The 17,944-nt window shown below is 54.6% G+C and overlaps 2 protein-coding genes across 2 annotated transcripts in view; both read right to left on the bottom strand.

The window, feature by feature from the left end:
- The window catches only part of GNG7 (G protein subunit gamma 7), a 138,465-nt gene extending 129,378 nt beyond the window's left edge, over positions 1-9,087 (bottom strand). Inside the window, exon 1 of the mRNA XM_061422774.1 lies at positions 8,980-9,087. The gene's annotated coding sequence lies outside the window, so the exon portion shown is untranslated. The remainder of the gene's footprint in view (positions 1-8,979) is intronic.
- A 2,248-nt stretch (positions 9,088-11,335) lies between these two features.
- Positions 11,336-17,140, bottom strand: DIRAS1 (DIRAS family GTPase 1). Its single transcript, XM_061422770.1, has 2 exons — positions 17,010-17,140; positions 11,336-14,311 (listed from the first exon to the last, which is right to left on the bottom strand). Exon 2 carries the CDS (start codon positions 14,239-14,241, stop codon positions 13,645-13,647), a length of 597 nt encoding a protein of 198 aa, XP_061278754.1. The 5' UTR covers positions 14,242-14,311; positions 17,010-17,140; the 3' UTR covers positions 11,336-13,644.
- Between the last annotated feature and the right edge of the window lie 804 nt (positions 17,141-17,944).

Below are 17,944 nucleotides of genomic sequence, written 5' to 3'. Positions count from 1 at the left end.
CGGCTTTGAGGAGTGGAGAATGTAGAGGGATGATTCATGTAAAACTCCACACAGTATAGAGTTAGACCTTTCCCAACAGGCACTCCAAGTTACTAAGTTGTTCTTAGCTCCTTCCCCATAAAAACAAAATACTGGGGAGGGAGGGATGAACTGACAGAGCATAGAGGATTTTTAGGGCAGTGAAACTATTCTCTCATGGTGGATTCATGTCAGTGTACATCTGTCTCAACTCATACAAGACCAAGAACGAGCCCTCTGGTCAACTACTGACATTAGGTGACAGTGACAGGTCCATGCAGGTCTACTGATTAAAATGGATGTCCTGCTGGTGGGGGACTTTGATGATGGGGAGACTGTGTACAGGTGGGGGCAGGGGCATGCGGGGAAACCTCTGTTCCTTCTGCTAAGCTTTGCTGTGAACTAAAAAATAAATAAAGCTTATTAAAAAAAAATCGAACTTCCCTGGTAGCACAATGGATAAGAATTCACATGCCAATGCAGGGGACAAGGGTTCAATCCCTGATCTGGGGAGATCCCACATGCTTTGGAGCAACTAACTCCATGCACCACAGCTACTGAAGTCCCCATGCCTTCCACAAAGAGCCACCACAAAGAGAAGCCTGCACATGGCAACTAGAGACTGGCCCGCACTCTCCGCAACTAGAAAAAGCCTGCTTGCAGCAAGGAGACCCCATACAGCCAAAAATAAATCAATAAATTTACGGGAAAATATCTTCTTACTTTAGTGCAATCATAGAATCATAAAATCTTATTAGAAATAGTTTAGCCAATGGTTTCCATCAGAAGGTGGTTCTGCCTCCTCCCAGGGGATGCTGGGCCATGACTGGGGCATCTGTGGTCCTCAGGACTAGGTGCTCCTGACATTGAGTGGGTGGAGGCCTGGGAAGCCTCCTCTCACCCCACAGCACCCAGGACGGCCCCACAGTGGATGACTTGGTCTCGCAGTCCTCGGTGCCAAGAAGGAGAGATCTTGCCTTAATCAGAACCACCATGTCAATAACAACAACATCTCATATTTACAGAGAACTCCCCCCGCCTCCTTCTGGAGATGCTTCATTGGATCTGCACAACCTGGAAGGGGACCTCCCTGGTGGCTCAGACGGTAAAGGATCTGCCTGCAACGCAGGAGACCTGGGTTTGATCCTTGGGTCAGGAAGATCCCTTGGAGGGAGAAATGGCAACCCACTCTGGTATTCTTCCCTGAGAATTCCATAGACAGAGGAACCTGGTGGGTTACAGTCCATGGGGTCACAAAGAGTCGGTTAAGACCGAGCAACTAACACTTTTCAGACACGACTGAGCAACTAACACTTATACTTTCATTTCAACCAGGAAGGCAGCCAAGACAGGTGTCCTGCAGATGACAAATAACCAAGAGCTTCCCTGGGGCTGCAAGGTCACCTGTGACCTCCTATACCCCCCTGTCCCAGTGAACTTGAAAACTCCCACTTCCTCCCAGGGGCCCAGTTGGCCCCAAGTTCTCCATTTTCTGTGCAATGGTGCAAATGTTGTTCCGGTGTTGAGAAAGAGGGAATGGGGTGGGGCAGGGCAGGAGGGCATTTAGCAACTAGGACCAGAGGGCCCCCCAAAAAGCTGACTCTCACCTTGCGAGGGTGGCCCCTTTCTAGGTGGTATGGGGTACACTGTGTACCCCTCCCACCGAAGATATGCACACTTCCTAAGCCTGGAGGCTGGGAATGGGACCTGATCTGGAAATAGTGTCTCTGGGGGTGTCATTGAGCTAAAGTGAGGTCACACAGAGTAGGGTGGCCCTGACCCAACAGCTGGCATTCTCAGAAGAGGGAAATGCGGACACACGTGAGGCTTAATACAGATTCTTTCCTTAACCAGTTCTACTCAGGCTACCTTGAACTTTTCAATGGGGCCTTGACGTTTGGGCCCCATGTTCATCTCTACACTGTACAATTTCAGCAAGAATCCTGCTAAGTTGATGGACTAAGATTTCCCCCAGTTTCCACATCTGGTCACCCCCATACTTCACTGGGCTCCTCAGCCCCTCCTCCAGCTAATGTCTGCACCCGGAATCTAAGAGATCCCTTATACAGAATTACCCCAGTGCTTCCTCTTAGCAATCTCCCATCCCCTGACCCTCACCTGCTCCTTGGCTACTCATTGCCACTGGTCTGCACTGTATTCAGAATGGAGCCCAGTTCTAAAATGAGGTTTCTTTTCCCCATTGCAATCATTTCTGGGTAAACTCTTGTTTTTACTGTTGTAACTACTGTCCAGCTCTGGGTTTTCTCTGACAGACACACAGGGTGAAGGCCATGTGACAACAGGGGCAGAGACCAGAATAATATGTCTGTGAGCCATGGGGCGCTAGGGGTTGCTGGCAACCACCATCTTTCAGAAGGGTTTCCCTTCTCAGGAGGGAAAGAGAATTGACTTTACTAGTTGACTCAGTGGTAAAGACTCTGCCTGCAACGCAGGAGACGAAGGAGATGCGGGTTCGATCCCTGGCTCAGGAAGATGCCCTGGAGAAGGAAATGGCAACGCACTCTAGTATTCTTGCCTGGAAAACCCCATGGACAGAGGAGCCTGGCGGGCTACAGTCCAAAGGGTCCCAAAGAATTGAACACGACTGAGGGACTGAGCACACACATACACACACACACCACCTTCCAGAAGCCAAAGAGGCAAGAAAGCCCCTGCTCTGGGGACCTCAGGGGGAGCATGGCTCTGTCCATAAGGATTGGAGGCTTCTGACCTCTAGGACTGGGAAAAGACAGATTTCTGTTGCTTCAGGCCATGTGGTCTGTGGTGCTTTGTAACGGGGCCCCAGGAAAGTCACACAATTAGCCAAAGACAAGGTTGCTAGGGTTGGCGCATTATTTCTCAACCTCCCCCGACCCCACCCCATCCCCCAGCAACCGCCTGTCTGTCCAGCCCAGGAGCTACATGGACTTGGCCCAATTCACCTCCTGTCTTTGATTTCTCTTGACTTTTTAGGCCACCAAATGAAGGGGTTTCTTAAGAAGGCAGAGGCTGAGGTCATGGCCTTGACAAAAAAGGACAAGATGTGACCAGTGGTCACCATCACAAAGCTACCAGGCAGGTTGCAGATTCATTTGAATCCCAGATTCACCTGGCCCCTCACCCTGGCACTTCCTCATGTCAGCACAGAGGCGCAGAAAACACATGTACACACCCACAGACACCCATGGTTATGAAAAGCAGACTCTCAACTAATTGTCATGCAGCAAAGATGGGTCACTTTTTTGTATTTTATCATCTCCAAACAGTTAACTTTCAGAAATTCCAAAAAAGGAGCAATTTCTACAAGTCAGTCTTTCTCCCTTGGCACTGCATCTGGCATGGAGGGGGCAGGGGCTGGGAAGGCTGCTCCACAGGCATGGTGCCCAGGAGGGCACCCTCAGACAGGATGACCAGGCCTGGTATCCAGAGTGCTGGGGAGGAGGGAGACTTTGCCCATGATGACTGCACCGCCCCCCAACCTGTCTCCTAGCAAACTTCTCAGCACAGGCCTTCTCTCTGGCCTCTTCCCTTGATGTCCTGGGCACAGGTGTCACCCCCATGTCTCTGTGCCCTGAAAGACTGCTTCCTCTCACTGCACACCTGGGGAGCTTCTGAAATACACAGCCTGGGGCCTCTAGCCCTGCCACCCTCCAGGGACCCTGACTCAGAGAGCCGGCCCAGGGACAGAATGGCCCCAGGGGCCCGTCTCCACACCGCCCCCCATGCACACAAGCGTTTCATTCACGTGGTGCTCCCGGCGCCTGGCACCCGGTCTGAAGCTTAAAATAGGCACACAACCAGCCTTTGTTGGGGAGAGGAAGGAAGGAAGGAAGGTTTCAGACAAAGGAGACAGCAAACTGCACCATCCAAGAAAGCTGAGGGCATGCGCTGGGTGGGCAGAGTGGGAAGGGCCATTCCTGGAGTCAAAGTGAAGGTCAGCCTGAAGGTGGGGTGGGGCCAACTCCCCACCCAGGGGGCAATTTGATTTTGTCGAGTGGATGATGAGTTGGTGAAGATGGCAGGGAAAATTATGAACCAATCTCAGCTTTAGACAGAAGACTCTGGTTATGGTGGGCATGAGGGGCAACCCACCAGACTCTGGTTATGGTGGGCATGAGGGGCAACCCACCAGAACAGGAGAGACTAGAGGCTGATTTGCCAGCTGGGATGTTCTGAGCAAGAAACAGGGAAGCATTTAACTCAAGGAGGGAAGAAATGCAGACAAGAGAAAGAGAAACAGAACCAGAGGGCTCATGCCCGAACGACCCCCAACTATGGAGCTTCAGTTTGGAGGGCTGTCAAATGCTCAGGAAAGAAAAAAGCCATTGACACAGCAGACCGATTCTTCACCGCCAAAACGCAGAAACAGCCCAGATGTCCACCAACAAGTGAACAGATAAACATGTGTGTCCTTTCACACGGGAACGTCACTCAACCATGAAAAGGAGAAGCCCTGACACTCACTATCACGTGGCCAGACCCTGAGAACACAACGCTCAGTGAGAGAAGCAGATACAGAGGGACACACAGGGTGTGATTCCACTGATGGGAAACGTCCAGAACACGGCGATCCACAGACACAGAGAGTGGGTTCCTGGTGGTCAGGGGCTAGGGAGGGGGTGGGGGTGACTGCTCATGGGGATGGAGGTCTTACTGGAGTACTGGAAGGTTCTAAATCAGCTTTATGGAGATGGTTGCAAAACTCGATAAACTTACCAAAAAACTGAAGTGTGTGTTAAAGTGGCTGAGTTTTATGATGTGGCAATTGTACCTCCATTTAAGAAATAAGCAGTAAGACTTTATCCCTTTGCAAGGTTCTCCAGGAGAACTTGCTTCCCAGGTGGCACAGTGGTAAAGAATCCACCTGCCAATGCAAGAAACGCAAGACAAAAATGAAGAGAAAAGAAAAAAAAAACAAGAAACTCAGGAGACTCAGATTTGATTCCTGGGTCGGGGAAGATCCCCTGGAGAAGGAAATGGCAACCCACTCCAGTATTCTTGCCTGGAAAATCCCATGGACAGAGGAACCTGGTGGGCTACCGTCCATGGGGTTGCAAAGAGTCAGACACGCATGCACCCACCAGGAGAATTAGTACTTTTCCTAGAAGAGTCTCAGAGCTGCCCACCAGCCCCCCTGCCCGCCAGCTAGTGGGACAAGATGCAACAGCACAGGATGGAAGAGGAGAAGGCGGGACCTGAGCAGCTGGGACAAGTCACCCATCTTTGCAGTGACCCATTCTGGTCTCTGAGGTCTCCTGGGTGTCATATGGAACAAACACTTTCTTCTAGACCCTGAAGAGAGAAAGAGAGGCCATGCCCAAGGGCAGCACAAGAAAGACATGGTGAAAAGTGAGGTTCAGAGCTATTGAAGTGAGCATTGAACATGGTGACCCTTGACATCATCAAGGACAGAAGACTAAAGAAGACAAACCTTCCCAGAACAAAGACACAGCTCGGCCGATCATCCTTGGGCTGTGAACACACAGCCACCTGTAGGGGAGCAATGGAAAGAAAAGTTCGTGTCCACACCCCACAATCACACAACTGTCCTGGGAACCATCCCCTCTAGAAAGCTCCAGAAAGCTCCAAAGTCATGGAGGCCAGGCCCAATCACGCTTCTCTAAGAAACTACAAAGGAGTTTCAAGAATTCAATAGCCCAGGATTTCCCTGGAGGTCCAGTGGTTAAGACTCTGAGCTTCCACTGCAGGGGGTATGGGTTCGACCCCTGGTCGGGGAACTAAGATCCCACATGACCCATGGCACGGCCCCCCAACAAAAAATAACACACACAAAAATGCCCCAGAAAATACTATTTTAAAGATAATTATTTATTACCAGATGCAAATGAGAAAACTTGTAATAACACCTTGGAGGAAAGAAGGCACTTTTTACACTACTACAGGGTATACCAAAAAAAATGCCTCCATTCAGTAAGCAAAAAGCTCACTGTGTCAGGGTAATTCATATTCAGTTGTCTTTCCCTTCAAACTATAGGGCCCTGGGCTTTATGAAACATGGAGCAGTAGAAAGCAATGGCACTGATTACAATCATTTTCAGTAAAAGACCAAGAACCATCTGAAGAACTCAAGCTTCTGAGGAAGACGCCTGTACTCGGTTACAATCGAGGAAAACAATCACAAATGTTGGCTTCTTTCAGTGCCGGCAGCTGACCAGTTAATCACATACTCAAAACCAGTAGAAGTGTTCAAAAGCCACATGAAAGACCCACCTAGAAAGAATTCAACATTTCTAAATTTTTCTAAAAGTGGTGTGATTTTTTTTTTCTTCTCTCAAGAGAACACAAGATGACATAAAAACCAATCCAAATCTGAATGGCCATACTTCCCAAGGGTGAAAGGTGAGATGTGATATTTAAAGGAGAAAATAACATAGTTTTGTTTCCAACAGGGGGTTTCCACCAGGGGTGATTCTGCCCCCTGAGGACAGGGGGCAATATCTTGGGATATCTGTCATTGTCACACTGGTGGGGAGGTGCTCCTAGCATTGAGTGGATGGGGCCAAGGATGCTGCTCCTCACTCCACAGGGCCCAGGATGGCCCCCCACAAAGGAAGGCCTGGCATTAAGGCCAGCAGTGCACTGTTTATGAGCACTGCCAAGCGGAAAGACCCTGGTCCATCACAGGAAGTCAACTTATAAATCTCATATATTTATTTTTGTTAGTTTATTTTTCAGCCACACTGTACAGCATGTGGGATCTTAATTCCTCAATCAGGGATTGAACTCACGCCCCCTGCATTGGAAGGCAGAGTGGGAAGTCCCATGCAAAGCTCATGTATTTAAAGAGCATATAACTGTGGCCCAGTGGCCCCTTCAGGGCACACATCTGAATGGTTCCTGTGGGGTACACTTCATCAGAACGACCGAAGAACCTTTCTCTTAAGTAGATGTGCTTGTTCCTTGATAAAGCTTCAGAATCCAGGCAGAACCAGGTAGACTTGTCCTTTGTCATTGTTGTTTTTCCCTCATTTTTAATAATGTGAAGAAAAAAATTTTTTGCAGATTCTTTTTTTAAAACTCCAGAAAGGATTCTTACGTGCACCCCAAGATTGAGGGACTGAAATCAAGCTCCAAGTGATTTCTTCCCTCTCCTCCCTGACAACCCAGTAATTCTACCCACCCACCTTCCTCCCCCCCAATAAACCTTAATTTAGAACATTATTATCAACACGCACGTATCCTCGCCATGTGCCAGGAGTGTGCGAGGTACACGCATCTCCTCGTTTCACCCTCGCAGCGATCCTGTGAGGTACCTGCTCCAGTTTTATTACTCCCATTTTACAGAGGAGTAAACTGAACCCCCAGAGGGGATACAGCCAAAAGAGCAGTCAGAGAGGACAGGAGAAGGCAGGCCCGCCTATCAGAGCCCCTCCACTCTCAACCTGTGCAAGACCATAGCCTGCAACTGAGCAAATTTGAGAACTTGGCATTTGCCTTGCTGACATCCAGCAATGGTGAAGGCTCTTTGCTGCTCATCACGCCTGTCTTCTCCCACCCATATTCCAGCCCTGAGCAACCCCCTCTTCACGGGGAAACTCAAGTGCCACCCACTTCCCTCAATATCATTGTCCCCAAAACTTCTACTTTGATTCCTAACTCCTGACTCCCCAAATTCCTGAAAAATTCAGCCACCAACACAAACCTTTCCATTTCCCCTCTGTGCCCTGCACGCCAGAAACAGACCTCAGTGTGTCCAGCATCCACTGTCTGCAACTCACTGAGTTACCAAGGGGTCTCTGCCTACACCAGATGATTAGCCAAGGTGGTGGTGGCGGGGGGTGGGGGGGGGGCGGATTCCCTTCCGCTATCCTCATTACTGACTTCGAACCTAGACCCCTCTATTTACTCCTGAATAGTCAACCTCCTGGAAAACACCTGGTCCAGGGCAGGGGGGTGTCTCCCAGCCTCTAGCCCATCTCCCTCCACTCTCCTCTCTCTCTCATCTCTCACAGACACTCGTTTCTCCCGACAGCCATCAGATGCCTTTAGAAAGAACCCTGACCACCGCCCCCACCCCCGGCCACTTCTCTCAGTTCCCCCGAAGTCTGCTCTTTGACCCTGTGCCAGCTCACCCTGACCCCAAGTTCCTCCACCATCACCAACTCCATCGCAGTCCACTCCCCTGCTACCCTGGAGCCCCAGCTCCAACGACAGCCCTCAACTCCAGCCCAGATCCCCAGCTTCCTTTCAATGGACCCCAACCCCAAACTCCAATCCAAATTCCCAGCCTCAGCCTCTTCCTCCTCAAGGGACCTCCTCTTCAACCCTCAACTCCATCAGCAGCCCCCTCCCCAGCTAACCTTCAACCCCCAGCTCAAGAACCCCAACTCTAACCCAACCCAGGGCCCAGCCCATCTTCAGGAACCCCGGCCCCCAACTCCAGCTCGGATTCCCAGACCCTACTCACAGACCCCGACTCTCAACTACAGCCCAGATTCCCAGACCCTCCTCACAGACCCCGAACCTCAACTCCAGCCCTGATCCGCAGTGCCTCCTCACAGACCCCAACCCCCAACCCCAAACCGGATCCCCAGTGCCTCCTCACAGACCCGGACCGCCAACTCCAGCCCGGGTCCCCGGTGTCTCCTCACAGACCCCGAATCTCAACTTCAGCCCCAATCCCCAGTGCCTCCTCACAGACCCCGATCCCCAACTCCAGCCCATATGCCTGGTCCTTCCTCACAGACCCCGACCCCCAACTCCAGCCCGGATTCCTGGTGTCTCCTCACAGACCCCGACCTTCAGCTCCCGCCCAGAATCCCGGGCGCCTCCTCACAGACCCCGACCCCCAACTCCGTCCCTAGCCAAATCGGAGCCGTTCCAGGACTCCCCCACCCGCAGCCGCCCAGGCCTCCCCTCCGCCCCGGCCGCGCCCTGCCCCCGGGGCTTGAGGCGGGGGCGGCAGACCCAGACCCGAATAGCGGCAGCAAGAGCCCTTACCTGCGTTAGGGCCACCGCGGCCGCCTCAGCCCCGCCGCGCAGCCGAACCCACCGCCGGCGGGCGAGCACTTGCTCCCCTCTGCGGGGGCAGGGCCAGCGGGCGGGGGGCGGGCACTGGAGGCTGATGAGGCCAATCGCGAGCCCCGGCGACGGGAGCTAGGGCTGGGGGCGGGGCGCAGAGCAGGCAGCGGGGTAGGGTGCGCCCGAGAGAGCGGGGTGTGGGGTGCGGGCGGGGCCGGGAGGCGGAGTGCTGAGTGGCATCGCGGCTGGCCACCCGCAAGGGAAGAACGTGCGGGGGGCGGGGCTATGCTAATATGCAAATAGGTACGTTGTGGTGGACTGCTCCGCGAGGGTCGAGCTGAATTTGAGAGATGACTTGGAGACTGATGTCGAGGAGGCGCGAGGCGATTTGCCAGTTCAAATCCCGGGTAAGATCGAGGGTTCAAATCCATATCCTAGCTCACTTGGGCATAAGAAAGTCCCCTCCCGATCTGTCGCTTGACCTCCGGACAATGATAATAACTGCTCCCTCTCCTTGAATTGTTTGCATAAGGCTAGGAGGAGAAATGATATTATCCCCGTTTTACAGAGGTGGAAACTGAGTCTCAGAGAGGTCAAACTCAAGGTTATTCGCCCAACCCTCTCCAGGGTTTCATAATATCCTAACTCCTGAGTCTTGATTGTAAAATGCAAATTTACCAGCCCTCACCTAGATGGAATGAATCAGAATCCTGAAGCTAACTGGACCCCTGGAGTGTGCATTGTTGACATGCTCCCCTGGTGGTGTTGGGAAGCATTTGGTGTGTCTCTAAAAGTATACAGCAAAAAAATAAAAAATAAAAAAAATAAAAGTATACAGCAGTCTTGGAGAGGAGAGTTTCTCATACAGGAGGATGAAGCCATTGTACTGTGGGACATCAGGAACTTTATGCAACACTGTTACTCTATGATCTGAACTGCTGGCCTACCAGCTGGGCCCCCCAGGGCTGCTGTCCTCCCCGCAGGAATCTCCCTGCTCACTCCCTGCAGTGCACAGACAGAATCAGAGATCTGGGGACTGCATCTCCTTCCCCAGCTCCATCCCTCAGGAGGAATTACTGTCTGAACAAGGGTGGCAAACTGGTGGCCCCAAGACAAGATGTGGCCGCCAAATCCTATAAAAATTCTAAATTTGCTGCCAAAATTGAAAAACTAGGATGTTTCATGAAAAGAAATTCAGATTTCCAGGAGCTCTTGAAAAATTAGGTCTGGCAATTCCTTCAACTGTCAGGTGAAGGCACTGATTGCCAGTGACCCCAAAGACAGATTCGGGCAGGGCTGGGGCAAGGGAAGTGAGACACTTTTCTGAAATCTAGAACCTAAAAGGGTGTCCCCAAACATTCACTATCAAGATAAATACTATATAAATGTCTTTTTTTATTTTTGGCCACAGGGCGTGCAGCTTGTGGGATCTTAGTTCCCCTATCAGGGATCAAACCTGCGCCCCTTGCATTGGAAGCTCAGCATCTTAACCACTGGACTGGCAGGGAATTCCCCATAAATGTCATATTTTAAAAATTAAAAATAAATGCAGAAATAATCCATGGTGAACAAAATAACTACAGTTTTAAAGAAAGACAAGATTTGATTCTGTGTTTGTGCACACCAGCTCCCTTGCTACCCTCTAGCCCCAGCCCTGTCAGATCCTATCTTTATTTCAAATAGCGATATTTTGCTCATCATGGATTCCTTTGCATTAAATATTGCATTAAAATATATATCTAGATGACTTGAGTATTTTTTTTCCCTTACCCGTGGAAAGAGCCTCATTCTCCTCACCCTGGGGCACCGTGGGGACATTTCAATGTTTCTCCCTCTAGTCCCAGCCCCACTTATCAATTGGCAAACTTGGTGACTTGCCTGGTAGTTCAGTGGCTAAGACTCCGAGCTGCCAGTGCCGGGGGCCTGGGTTTGAGCTAGACCCCACGTGCCTCGGCTAGAGATCCCACGTGCCACAACTAAGACCCAGTGCAGTCAAATAAATAAATAAAGTTAAAAGAAAATAAATTTGCAAACTCTGTCCTGAGCCATTTAGCAGATAGGAAAGCTGAGGCCCTGCAGGTTTTCCCCCCCACATAATATGGGGGTCATCATGCCTGCTAGAGCCCTTCCATTGACCGCAATAAGTACTGGGTCCAGCAGGGCCTGTGAGATCTCTGGTGGGGACCATAGAGGAGAAGCACTGAAATGTCCCCACGGTGCCCCAGAGTCAGCCCCCTCCCTCAGCCCCGCCCCACACCTCCCCATCTTTCCAGTCCCTCATCCTTTCCAGGTGGCGAGCTAACTTCCCCACCCCCAAAGAAGGCGCACTGGTGGGGAATGTGGAATCCACGACTTTATTGCAGGAAGACTATTTCTAAAGTGAATGCTACACAGACCCCACAACGGGGGGCAGGGGGACACCCACATGCGAGGGGGCAAAGGGGCAGGGGCGGGATCACAGCAAGCATGGCCTGGCACGGTCCCCAGAACCCCTCTGTCCCCCAGGGTCGGGGCAGGGCCTGGGGCAGGAGAGGCCTGGAGGCGGGCAGGGCCCCAGGGAGATTGTGCTATCAGGGTGTGTCCCTGAGAAAGGGCTGCAGACCCCCACCCAGCCCCACTTCCTCTGGCACCTTCAAGTGGGAGGGGTCAACACCAGTTGCTGTGGGCCCTGGACCCACCACAGGCCAGGGGGGTTCAGCTATACCCAAATAGGATGTTACCTGTTCTTCCATGGGCCTGTCCACATGCCGGGCAGTGACACACACGTGCATATGCACACACACAGTGTACCCAGTAAATATTTGCGGAATGAACAGCCACACAGACGCAAGGGGAAAAAACACACTGCTACCAAGATGGACACAAACAGTCCCTCTCACCCACATACAGTCCGCGTGGTCACATGACAACAGCCACAGGGCCTCTCTCTCATATGTGTGCATGCACACACACACAGACACACACACACACACAGCTTCCTCACACTTCATGACACCAGTGCTGCTAAATGGCTCCAGGGAGAGGCCCAGGAGGCAGGCAGCTGAGACCCTCCATCCCAAGACCACAGGCAACTGAATGCTTCCCACGAGCACATGAGCTGGGATGTGGGTCCATCCCTGGTCATGCCTTCAGATGAGGCCACAAATGCATGCTGTTGCAAGTTGCTGAGTTTGTGGTCATGTGTTCCCTAGCAACAGCTGATGGATACAGATGTCAGGCTAAGAGACACCTTACTACAGAGTGAAACAGGCGTGGCATTCCTCAGTCAGGACAAAAAGGTTTACCAATGCTTTCTGCTATTAATAAATCACATCACCCAACACCCAAAAATGCAGCCATGTACAGCCACACTCTTGCAGGTGCCAAGGTCACCCATCACAAGTGTCCAGTCCTGTTGGCAACCACACGACCCACATCTCCATACACCCTACACTGTGATCACACTGCATACTGTCACACACACAGGAGCCTCCCCATACATGCTTAGACATAAGCCATCCGCCCAGCACACCAAGGTACCCAGTTCATCATCCCATGGGATTCTCCCCCACCACCCTAGGCCTACAGGTCACCTTCACACTGGCCGACACAGCCTCACCGGGTCCCATGAGTGTGGTGTCATCTAGACACTTACAAAAACATAATCTCAGGGTGGCGGGCACACCCTGACTCCAGGACACATGCCTTCCTGGGCAGCCCCCATGGCCTAGTAGGTGGGAGGCAACAGGTTGGGCAGAGCTCTGCCTTCAGCCCCACAGACCCTGCTAGTGCTGGGTCCAGATGCCTGCCTCTGACAGGGTCCGGCTCCCCCTCCCCTTGTTCTCTGTCCATGGGCTGTGTCCAGGAAGGCCCTCCATATTCATCCCAGACAGTCTCCTGGAGTTGTGCTGTGGCCATTGGCTGGTTCTGGGCCTCCTCTGCCTGCACCCCAGGCCCAGGCCGGGTGTGGAGTGGGATTCTGGGCTGGTGGGGCACTGCTGAGGGCCCTGTTTGGTTATTGCCTAGCAGCCTGAGACCCAGCCCGCAAAGCCCCCCACCAAGCTGTGGGGACGGGGACGAGAGGAGTGGTCTGGGACCTGGGTTGGGGGGGCCCAGGTCAGAGGTCATGAGGGATGGAAGCGGGAGGGGAGTGTATGTTAAACACCAAATAGGAGAAAACAAAATCTGAGGTCCATGTGCATTTCAACTCCCTCCTCCCCAGCAAGGTCACAGTGATCTAATGGGGGGACCCAAGGGGAAGGGGCAGGAGTGGCAGACACGGAGATGGGGGAAAAAACCGGCGTCCTCAGTCCAGATGGGGACAAACAGCTTCCTCCCCACTGCCTGTTTTCCCACGTGCAGATCATGGGGGCCACCTCCAGCACTTGCCTTCCAGGGATACAGACAGGATGGGGGGTTGGAGCAAAGAGGGAGGGAACAGCAGAGTGATGCAACAGAGCTGGGTTGCCACAAGCCCAGATCTGCCACAGGCTTGGCAAGGCCTCAGTTTCCCCGCTGGAGATGGTGGATGAAGGGAGAGAAGTGGAAGAAGTGGGAGGGAGGCCAGGAGAGGAGGAGAAAGGGAGGAGGAAGAGGGCACAGGACTTGGGGAGAGGCCCATGCCCGGGACAAAGGGGTGCTGGCGGCGGTGGCGGGCTCTCTGGCTCACATGAGAATGCATTTGCCCTTGATGCGGTCTGTCCTCTTCTGTTTGCTGGAGCGCTTGCCATCGATGTTCAGGCTCATGTTCCGGCGCGTCTCCAGCGTGAGCAGCTCCTGGAAGAGCTCCTTGACGTTGTAGTTCATCTTGGCCGAAGTCTCCATGAAGGCGCACTTCCACTCCTGGGCCACAGCCTGGGCCTCGCGGGTGTCTACCTCCCGCTGGGTCTCGTCGCACTTGTTGCCCACCAGCATGACGGGGATGTCCTCCACGCTGCCCTTGATCTGCACGATGAGCTTGTAGATGGGGCCCAACTCCTCCAGCGACTGCTTGCTGGTGACCGAGAAGACTAAGATGAAGGCATGGCCCTTGGAGATGGACAGCCGCTGCATGGCCGGGAACTGGTGACTGCCCGTGGTGTCAGTGATCTGCAGTGTGCACACACTCTTGTCGCAGCTGATGACCTGCCGGTAGGTGTCCTCAATGGTGGGGATGTAGGTGTCCCGGAACGTGCCTTTGACGAAGCGCAGCACCAGCGAGCTCTTGCCCACGCCGCCCGCCCCGAACACCACCACTCGGTAGTCGTTGCTCTGTTCAGGCATCTTCCACACGGGGGTGTGGGGCGGGGCCGGGAGAGCTCGCAGCTGCGGCTGCTAGAACCCCAGACCGACCCTGCACAGAGAGGAGTGTCAGATGCAAAAGGCCCACCCAGGTTGGGAGGGAGTGAGAGGGGTAGGCTTCTTGGAGGAGGCAGCATTTCTCCTGCCTCCCCGTTGATCTGGTTGACTTTGCCATTCAGAACTGCACCCTCTGCCTGTCTGCTTTCCCTCAATGAAATATGGGGCTTGAGCTCCTTTCGGGGTGTGGAAAGACTTGACTGGAAGGAGCGTGGAGATGCCGGCATGGGGTGCACACCCGCAGCTTCCTCCACCTGTGCGCTCCCCCAGCCCCCAGGAGGCACTGGCTTTTCCCTGGATCTGTGACTGGGGCAAGCTGCCTTGCCACCCTGAGTGTTTTCTCCTCTGCAAAACAGGTGAAGTGGTGCCTGTCTCCAGCCATCACAGGCTCTCTGCTCTCCCTCAAGCCCATGCGAGCTGCATGGTGGGGTATCTAAAATGCAGATGGCAGGGCCTCAGCCCTGGAAGCAGTGAATCCTTTGGTCCAGGGCCACAGTTCTGGGAACTTGCATTTTAAAGCTGCTCTCCTTCCCACATCCCCTAAGTGTGATCCTGGCGCGAGAGGTCCAAAATTTTGCAAATCATAAAGCCAGTTTTCCAGGTTGTAGATGAGAAAACTAAACTTAGCCTAGAGAAACCCCCACTTCCTAAACTCCAAACCCAGACTATAGTCTGGCCTGCCACCCAGGTCTGATGTGTCCGTAGGAACAGAACTCTCTGCGAGGGAGTCCTCTCATCCTCTGTCCCCACCTCTGTGCTCAGAGAGGTCCAGTGACCTCGGGAGGTCACACAGCACAGCAATTCCTAAAATGATGACCGTGGGGGAAGAACTGTGGCCTGGGGGCGAGAAGGCAGGAATCCTGTCTCCAGTATCTGCATCCTTATCTATAGAAACAGCAGCATCCCCTTCCCTGCCTCCTCTCAGCCATCTCTAAGGGTCCCTCAGCATGGAGGGGTGTGTCCACAATGAGACAGAGAAGACATGGCAAGATTGCCCCCCTGGCCGTGCTACTGCCCTCAGGTATGGGGGGGGGGGGGCAGGTAGTATGCAAGATCCAATGACGTGAACCTGGCAATGAAAACCCTAGTAAGTAAATTGATGTCCCCGAGCCTCAGTGTTGCCATCTGTGAAATGTGAGCAGTTGCAGCACCCATTCCATGGAGGTGCTGGGACAAAGAGTGTCAGACGCTGGAGAAAGCCCTTGGCCGGGTGCCTGGCACACAAGAGCCCTCAGTAAAGATGGACAGACATGATTCTCCATCTCAAGGACCCAGGATGTAAAGCACCTGGCTGGTGGCGGGTAGGGAAGTCACGTTCTCAGTGATCAAAAGTAACAGGTTTGTCGGAAAAAGACAGACAGTGAAGCTAACGGCTGACACAGGCCCCACAAATGACGTGCCAGGCAAACTTGTAGGAGCTTTAGCAGCTCTAACTCATGGGGGACCGTTAGGCATCTCGGTGACATGCATAGCATTGGGGGGCAGTGGCTGGTGAGGCTGGCAGCCTGCTCTGCAGTTACTGCCCTCTCCTGGGTGAGCACCCCGAGAAGTGGGCTCAGTACTTGGCAGCTGGGCACCGCCCAGACTGGCCGAGGGATCTGGGGTGGCTGGTAAACCATTGGCTCCGCTGGCCCAACCCAGCCCTTGCCTTGCACTGAGTGCAGACCCCCCAGAAGGTTTCTGGGCATGTCCACAGGGGTGTCCTCCAGGAGGGGTCCATGGGGGCCTGGGATCCCTGACTGGGAGGCCCATTCCATAACCCCCAAACCCACGCCAGGAGCCTCCCTGGGTGCCATTTGAATCCCGCCCTCACCTCCCCTGGGCTGGGGTGGGAGGAGGAGGGGGCCATGGGCACCGAGGCTCCATAGGGGGTGGCACAGGCTCAAGGTCACAGCAGAGAGGTGGCCGAGTAGAGCAGGGTTTGAACTGGCCCTAGTTGGCTGCAAGGCCTGGGGTCCTTCCCCTGTGCAAGGCAGCCCACCTTAAGACTCCCAGGCCAGACGAATCTGCCCAGTCCTGGGCCCTGGAGTCCAGCGAGGAAGGTTGGAGCGACCTTAGGTGCAAGAAAGCAGGCCCAGCTCAGGGGAGGGCCTGGGGGCAGGGGCTGGCTGCCCCAAGGGGGTCTGACTTAGTAGGGACTACCTGACCAATGAGGGGTTTGATGACAGAGGGCCTGCTCTAGAGAGGCCTGTGGGGGGAGGCCAGCCCAGGGGCTCCCCTTAGCCCAAGGAGGATCTAAGTGGTGGGGGAGGGGGTGTCCACCGGAGGAGGGGCTCCTGGATGAGGGGCTTGGCTTGGAGAGGGAGCAGAAGGGCTGAATGGGTGTGTGGTCGGAACAGACCGGCTCGGGGCCCACCTGACTCCTCCTGGAGAGGCCCTGACGGCGGGACCGAGGGGCTGCGGTGGGCCGGAGGGGCTGGCTTGGTCGAAGGGCTCCCGGTCAGTACCATGGGGGAGGGGTGATGCCAAAAGGGAGCTGTCCAAGGTGGGCGCGTGGAGGGAGGCCCAGCCAGGGCCCGGCCGGACTGGGGAGGGGGTTCCGGTGGAGGGCTTGGCGGGGAGGAGGGCCCAGCCCCGCGGCCGCGGAGGATGGGGCTCAGACAAAGGAGGGGCGCGTGGGGAGAGGACCTGCGGGCCTCGCGGGGTGATGCAGCGGGCCCCGGCGCCCCCCGCCCCCCGCCCTGGCCACCTACCTGGGCGCTCGTCCCTGCGGCGCCGCCGCGGCTGCTGCTGACCGGCTCCGTGTCCGCTTGGGCGCCGCCGCCCCCCGCACGCCCGCCGCCGCCCGCCCGAGCTGCCTTCGCCGCCGCCGCGCCCGCGCCCGCGCCCGTCCCCGCCCGTCCCCGCCCGCCGCCGGGCGCCGCGCTCCGCCCCTCCCCCGGGACCCGCGCCCCCGGCCAAGGTCACCGCCGCCCCGCGCCCGGCCGCGCGCCCACAGTCCCTCCTGGGCCCCGCTCAGACCCCCGCCCCTACATCGCCGCCTGACAAACACAGAGTGCTGCCAGGGACGCAACGCGGGTGGGGTCGGCTTCTCGGGGATGCAGCTGGAGCACCCCAGGGTCACCCTGCAGCCAGCGGCTGGGCAAGATGAGGGGCACCCGGGAGCAAAGAGAAGGGGCCAGCTGGCAGAAAAGTAGATAAGGGTACTGAGGGACAGAATGGCACCCCCTTGGGCTGGTCCAGGGGGTGGGAGGTGTCCAGCTTAGGGGCAAGGGAAGGAATGTGCATTGATGGAATGAATAAATAATCAATCAATAAACAGATGTGTGAGAAGGCAGAGGTGGCCCAAGAAGGCTCCGGACAATGTGGGTGTTGAGGAGACTAGTCCTCACGGGAGGCTGTTTCCTGGCAGGGGTGGGACTTGATCTGGGTTGATGGCTATAAGGGCAGGTCACTGAGACAGAGATGGCAACTGGGCCTCTGAGGTGGGGGGATGCTTCTAAAGGTAGAGGGGTGAACAAAGGGAGCCAAGGAGGCTGGATTTGCAGTTTTCTTGTAGGAAAATGTTCTCTGTCTCAAAGCAGAGTTGTCTCTGAGAGTAGACATTTACCTTTGGGAAGTGTCTGTGTGTCTGACGTCCACACATCCATGTTTAAACCAGCAGGATGCCATCACCCCTCCCTCCTGC

Source organism: Bos javanicus, chromosome 7 (assembly GCF_032452875.1).
Source record: "Bos javanicus breed banteng chromosome 7, ARS-OSU_banteng_1.0, whole genome shotgun sequence".
NCBI lineage: Eukaryota > Metazoa > Chordata > Mammalia > Artiodactyla > Bovidae > Bos > Bos javanicus.
The sequence above is the reverse complement of the archived record's forward strand: the minus strand, read 5'-3'. Positions and strand labels throughout refer to the sequence as shown.